This window comes from Oratosquilla oratoria, chromosome 1 (genome assembly GCF_046742065.1).
Source record: "Oratosquilla oratoria isolate Oo_2021 chromosome 1, ASM4674206v1, whole genome shotgun sequence".
NCBI classification, from domain to species: Eukaryota; Metazoa; Arthropoda; class Malacostraca; order Stomatopoda; family Squillidae; genus Oratosquilla; species Oratosquilla oratoria.
In genome coordinates, this window is record NC_134777.1 from 131,745,561 (window position 1) to 131,753,060 (window position 7,500).

Sequence of the window (7,500 nt, forward strand, 5' to 3'; positions counted from 1 at the left end):
GCTTGGAGGGAACGCGCTACCCGCGACCGGTATGGCCACCCGTATTTGATAACATGCGTTTGTTCTCACCTCTGACCCACTAGGCATCCCGCTACCCTCTACCTTCACAGCAAACCGCGCGCAATGTGGCCGCACACTTAAAGAGAGGGAACGCGGTTGACTGTCGACGATCATTTCGTCATCCCCGCCCAGTTCAACACATTCAAGATACTAGTTTCTTCCTTCACGAGATGTAAACGTAAGAGCGCATGGTCGCGTGCATTCCTCTTGCTCGCGTTTCACATACATCTGTTGAAATTAGTTACACCTTTTGTCTCTTCCATTGTATTTATGAAAATATATGTTTTATTATCCTTGCACGTGATATATGTATATATATATATATGTGTATATATATATATATATATATATGTATATATATATATACATGTATATATATGTATATATATATATATACATGTATATATATACATATATATTATATATGTATATTATATATATACATATATATTATATATGTATATTATATATATATATATGCGGAAAAACCACCAAGGAAAAAGAAAAACTGATGACCAAGCGCTTTCGTCTATTCAGACATCCTGAGGATGTCTGAATAGACGAAAGCGCTTGGTCATCAGTTTTTCTTTTTCCTTGGTGGTTTTTCCGCATATTTAGAATCACGAGTTTATGTGATTTCTCATGCATATATATATATATATATATATATATATATATATATATATATATATATATATATATATATTTATATATATATATATATATATATATATTCCTCTTTGATGTAAAAGAAAAATATTCTGTCGCAAACCTTCATTTCTTTTGTCTTTGCGTATAATCTCTCCATTTCATTTAGGATTTTTATGGTGTAACCCTTCGACAAAGATTTTAATTTATACGTCACAATAATATATATATATGTGTATATATATATATATATATATATATATATATATATATATATATACATATATATATATATATATATATATATATATATATATATATATATATATATATATATATGTATGTACAAATATACATACATACATATACCAAGGCTTTTTCCCCCTTCCAAGGGAGGTAGCCAAAAAGGGAAAGGCATAAAAACACTCCCACCCATTTCATCCCTAAATACACTCCACACCCCTCCCACCCTCCCTCTCATCTGAGCACCTCCTGGATGACGGGTCATCCCTGCACCCTGCCCACCGCCCTGGGTCAGAAGCAGTGTCGCAAGACACAGCACATCCACAGCAAGGCCGCTTCATTTAATCGGCGACCCCCCCTCTCCGTCCCCCCTTGCATATAAGGAGAGGACGGGGAGAAATCCCTTCGGGCTGCGTCAAAATTTACTCACACATACTACCCCCCCCCCCGCCCATTCCTCCTCATGCAATCACAACATCATCCATATACAACCATTCTCCACTCACCTCTGTCTTCCGTCCTCTCCCTTCCTTCCTCAACAGACATTCCCCTCTTCCCCAAAGCCCCCTTCACCCCATCCATCCACCTCATCCTAGGACGTCCCCTCATGTTCACTCCCTCCACATCTGCCTTCCATACCTCTTTTACTAGTCTTTCTTCACTCATTCTTTCCATGTGTCCAAACCATCCTAATATTCTTTCATCAACCCTATCTCCCAAATCCTTTTTCACCCCTGTTCTCCTCCTCACCTCCTCATTTCTCACTCTATCCAGCCTAGTAACCCCCACCATACTTCTCAGACACCTCATCTCAAACACATTCAAACTCCTTCTCTCTTCTTCTCTTATGTTCCACGTTTCTGCCCCATACAGTGCTGTTGGCACAATCACTCCTTCATACAGTCTCCTCTTCGCATCCATTCCCAAATGTCTATTCCTCATTACACTCTTTAATCCACCAAGGCATTTACTCGCTTCCCTCAATCTACATTCTACCTCCACCTTCACTCCACCTTTTCCTGCTACACTTGCACCCAAGTATCTAAAACTATCCACTTCCTCCAGTCGCTCTCCCTTAATGTTCACTTCCAGTCTACTGCCACTTTCACCCCTTGTACATCTCATCACCTTACTTTTACCCACATTTATCTTTAGCTTTCTTCTATCACATACTCTCCCAAAATATGTATATATATATATATATATATATACATGCACGTATACATGTATGTGTGTGTGTGTGTGTGTGTGTGTGTGTGTGTGTGTGTGTGTGTGTGTGTGTGTGTGTGTGTGTGTGTGTGTGTGTGTGTGTGTGTGTGTGTGTAACTCGCTCCGAGTGGATACAAGTTGATACTGTGTCTCTTTTTGCATGTCGCGAGACTTAAACTCAACAGAAAGCGGCCAGACTCCGGAAGAAGTCTTAGGAACTCCAACGGCTCAATCATATGAGCCACTTCCACCAGTTCTGCGCTTCTGTGACCCTCTAAGCAGATGAGGTTAGGGTGATGGTCTAGAAAAGGGTCCAGGCAAGGGTGTGGGTGTCCGATGGTCGACTAATCTATAGTGTTTGATCGACCACAAATGCTCTAGTCTGGTGTTTCAGTCCACTATGACACTACGTTCTGTGCTCATTTGGATGCAGTTGAAGGAGAAAAACCGTGGTGGTGGGGGAGGTGAGAAACAAAAAATCAATTAAGGAAACAGATGCTTGTAATGAGAATAAAATACACCAAGTAACTAATGTAACCCAAATAAAATCAACAAAACTACAAAACAAGTAGTGTTTGGAAACCGAAATGAAAAATGAATTATTCAATTTTGTAATCAAAGAAAATATGAAGGCATTGGTGTTGAAAAAATAATAACCTGGACAGAAACGAAACTGTAATCTTTTGAACAAGGATGATTAACCAAAACCAATAAGAAAAAATAAATAAAAACATTGTCATTGGAAAGCAGATTCTAAGGTGGAAAGATAATCATATATCATCCAAACCAATTGTTGGCATTCCATTGTCTATATCTACGTCAAAAATTTGTTGATAACCCGTAACTATGATAACAACATAACTTTAGTAATAACACTATTACTTTCACAGAGACAACGGCAATTATGTACAACATTTATCTACCCTAAGATCCACAAGAGTTGGTGGTGTTTTGTTGTGTTTATTTACCAATCCTATAAAGATACAGCCCAACTGGACCACGTCTGTGTATGCCACGGCATACAATCCGCCGAATAAGGTGTAGGCTACAGCTATACAGGCTGACAGTATCACAGCAGTTTTGACATCCATGTCAAGTACCACGGACAGTGTGGCGCCTGCGTTCCGTGTTCCAGAAGAAAGGGAGAGAAATAAGAGGAAAGAGAGCAGAAGAACATGTTGAGTTAGTAGTGACGGGAGGATGGGATGAAGATGAGGTTGAATATAAGAACATATGAACATAAGCATGAAGGAGACTGCAAGAGACCATAAGGCCTACACTAGGCAGCTCCGTTGAGATGACAGATACCTACATACATATATATATTGAAGGGAGAAGCGTAAACACTAGACTCAAAGGGAGAGGTTTAAGGTGTAGGCATTAAACCTCCCACTTTGAGTCTGGTTCCTAGACTCCAGATTTTCACACTTATTGAACATATATATATATATATATATATATATATATATATATATATATATATATATATGTATATATATATATATAAATATGCATATATAAGGATATATATAAGTATATATATATATGTATATACATATATATATAAATATATATATATGTATGTATATATATATATATAAGGGTTGACATGAGGAGGAGGGTGGTAAGAGAAGCTGGGAAATATATAGCAGAATGCTGAGAGTGAATGACAAAGATGTGAGCCGAGTTAAGGAGAGTAAGGGGAAATAAAAATCAGAGAACAGGGAAATTATAAAAAAAAAAAAAACAGAAAATATGTAAATAATGAGAAAGGAGGAAGAGTTATTTGACGAACAGTGAGTGACTGGGTAGATTGAGTAAATAGGTTCTTCATGAAATGATAAATAATTTAATAAAGAGAAAAAGAAAGAGAAGAGGCAGTGAAAATGTGACAAAAGAAAATAGGAAGACAATAATAAGAAAATGGATTGTATGTGGGAACTGGAAGGAGAAATGCGTTATCAAACATACATAGAGAAGAAAATAAAGAAAATCAGACATTTATCAAATCGTGAGGAAAATTAGCTCATAGAAGCAAAGGCACTAACATCTGTAAAGCCGTTCCCAGGAGAAAAAATATATCATTAGTTACCACAGAAAATGGGAGAATGTACATATGACTGCTAGTAAAACAGAAATTACATTAGGATACCGCATTGCTCCTCAATGCTGCAGGATTTGACGTAGATTTTAGCTTTGCAAAAGTCTGACGGTTCTATTTGGTCTATCGGGACGCACAATGGCCAGAAGGAGTTTTTGGACAAACAAAATCCGATTCTGGCCCTAAGTTTATCCCCAGCCGAATAAAATCACCTTGCGTGCTCCGCGACAAAGTCTAATTACATAATATAGATTCTAAATATTTGCAATAGAAGCACTTATGATATTCTTCCAAACATTTTTATTTTTATTTTCTATTTTCGGTTCAACTATAGTAATCCCTCCCATATCCGAACAGACACTTTGTCATCATCCGAACGAAACTAAAAATATAGCATTGGAGTAACGGAGTGGAGACTTGGGAGTGAGGAAGGAGTCATTTTTCTTCGCGTATTCGAATACTCCCCAAAGCCGAATACTTCAATCCCTTCGGATATCGGAAGGATAACCGTATTTTTTTTTTTTTTGGGGGGGGGGGGTTAAAGAACGCCAAAGGAGTATTATATCTGCACTTCACCCACAGTATTGAGAGCATTGATTGAAAACATATAAAGTAACGGAATCTTAATACTAAGCCGTCTAAAGGGACTATCACACTGGGCTTCCAGGCTTCCAGGCTTCCAGGCTTCCACGAGCTTCACCAGCGCCGACAGATGAGAGTTTGAGTAAAAACGACTTTTTTTTTTTTTTTCGAATCTGCAAATATCAAGTTATCTTTCCGTCATATGTAGCAAAGCTAAATGATGAACTAAGAGGTGTAAACCTTCACGAGTGTTAGACATACTAATGGAATGTTGTAAGAGAAGTCTAGATTTCTGTAAGCGAGGTCATATTCTAGTTATTCAAATGGAGATTGGAGGTTGGAGGTACGATGTGGGAAGAAAATAGCTTAGTGTGATAATTCCTTTAGCATGATCTGAGGAGAGAAAAATGAAGAAATGAGTCTCAGAAGGCATCTTCCGGTGGTAATCCAAGAAGTCTTCCTGCAGACATCTGACAAAAGGTATAAAAAACGGTGAAGAGGAGCATATAAGAAAAAATCAAAATCAAACAAAAAAATGACATTGGTAAATAAAGAATACATTGGTTAGAGTTGGGTTACATCCTGTATGCATGTAAACATGACATAGACCGCATGGGAATGTATGCATTTGAATATGGATATTACATTGATTGCAAATATTGCATCGCTTCTGTGGGAAGGTAAAACAATAAGAGTTTCGTTTTGTTTTGTTTTGTTTTGTTTTCGTTAAGTACTTTGGCCAAAACAAAGAATATGGATCACTGTCGATTGCATATTCAGAAAAACAAAAATAGGGGAGCTAAACATTTAATCTTTTCTAGTTTCCCCCCCAAAAATTGAAACCTAGAATTGAAAATAAGGGTGACATCAGAAAGCACATGCCAAACTGACATAGTTTGACTTCAATCCAGCTAAATTGAATTTCACAACAACACCGCCAGCTTGGGTTGTACTTTGTAATAACACAATAACACAACAACAACAACCCCCGCGCCTCCCTTGCAAAGAATCACAACGTTCATGTTTTGTACCCATGGCAAATGCAGCTCTCCCTCTTGTGGGCCTTTTTTTTTTTTTTTTTTTTTTTTTTTTTTTACACAGGTTTATCCCCTCATTCCAAACGTTAAACACACATGTCTTATGCTACACCGCGTGCCTCAAACCTCAGAAGTAAACCTACAGATATACAACAGAATCATGAAACATTAACTTCACCGTCCACTTCGGTACGACGACGCCTACGTAGGCGTCATGAGGAGTGAATGGGTATACGAAGATGCCGGCTTCGGCGTCTTGATTATATATATATGTATATATATATATATATATATATATATATATATATATATATGTATATATATATATATTTGCTGTACATGAGTTACCCACGGATTCTATGAACTGCTTTGATCACGTTTTATGTTTATTATTATTCAGAGTAAAAGAGAGGGAGTAATACAGCAGTGACTTTATATTTTATAATGTTGTGTTGTATTGTGTTGCATCGTACATATGGCTGCCGATACTGCGTTCGAGAATTTGACTCGTACTGAAGAGGTTTAGCGGTTCTGGAATAAAATGAGACTTGATTTTCGGTAATACTTCGGCTCTTGTTAATGAGTGAGTTTCTCTTTTCAGTACAGATGACGTTCCTTTTGTGTTGAATCTGTCCAAATGTATTGAATTGTATTGCAATAGCCAGAATTTTTTTTTATGAATTTTAGTAATTAATGAAAAGGTTTTAAAGTCCACCACATCACCCGTTTCGTCTTTTGCTTCTCGTTCTTATTGTGTCACCTTTCCACAGTTACCACATATGTGTCATCTTGTCATGCCATGTATCACCCTAAGACCAGACCTGCTCTCCGACATGTACCAGCCTTTATAACTTGTAACGTTTATATCCTTTGCAGCCCTGTCTTACCCACCTTACACCAACCCTAGTCTCAACCACTTTCTTTTATATTTTGTTCATGTTGGTAGATACTAGTACTATACTCCACCCCTACCGCATCCCACCATTCTAAACCGGCGAACCTTCAAGTCTTCAGAACCTACCAAGAGCTCCAAGAATGGCAGCCGACCAGAAGACCTCGCCGCAGAGAGCTGGCAAGAAGAGGAGTCCACCCATTCGCTCTCCGAATTGGTTCTGTAAAGGATCCAGCATGGTCACGTAGCCCTGGGATCGCATCTTGTTGGCAAAGAGCACACCACCTGAGGAGAGATACAGGGAGAGAGTGAGTGGCGCGCGGGCACTGAAGGACAATGTGTTGGAAGGGGAGGGACCCTGAAGGGTCTGGTTTCTAGGATATGGATGAGAGTGAGGAAGGAGGAGGAGGAGGAGGAGGAAGGGGCCGGGGAAGGTCGAGGGTCATGGGGAATTCAGAATAATGCGTAGATGTCGGAGAGTGAGGAAGACAGGAGGAGGAACCGGGGCCAGGGGAGCAGCTGTGTTTGGAGAAGTATCAGCGTGGCCACCAAGAGCTCTCGGGGTTTGAAGGTGGAGAAGGGAAAGGAGGAGGAGGGAAAGGAGGAGGAAGGAAAGGAGGAAGAAGGAAAGGAGGAGAAAAGAAAGAAGGAGGGAAGGGAGGAGAAAGGAAGGGAGGAGGAAGATTGAGGTAGAGGCGAGTGAGGATGAGAGTCAGGCAATATGTGGA

General features: G+C 39.0%; 1 protein-coding gene across 3 annotated transcripts in view; it reads right to left on the reverse strand.

The window, feature by feature from the left end:
- Positions 1–7,500, reverse strand: part of ChT (choline transporter) — a 164,363-nt gene that overhangs the window by 63,530 nt on the left and 93,333 nt on the right. For 2 of the 3 annotated variants that reach the window (XM_076187995.1, XM_076188014.1), the window contains exon 4: positions 6,902–7,057. In XM_076187995.1, the coding sequence (XP_076044110.1) occupies positions 6,902–7,057 (156 nt within the window). Of the gene's footprint in view, positions 1–3,128; positions 3,278–6,901; positions 7,058–7,500 lie in introns of all 3 variants that reach the window. The other variant, XM_076188004.1, reaches the window with a different exon arrangement.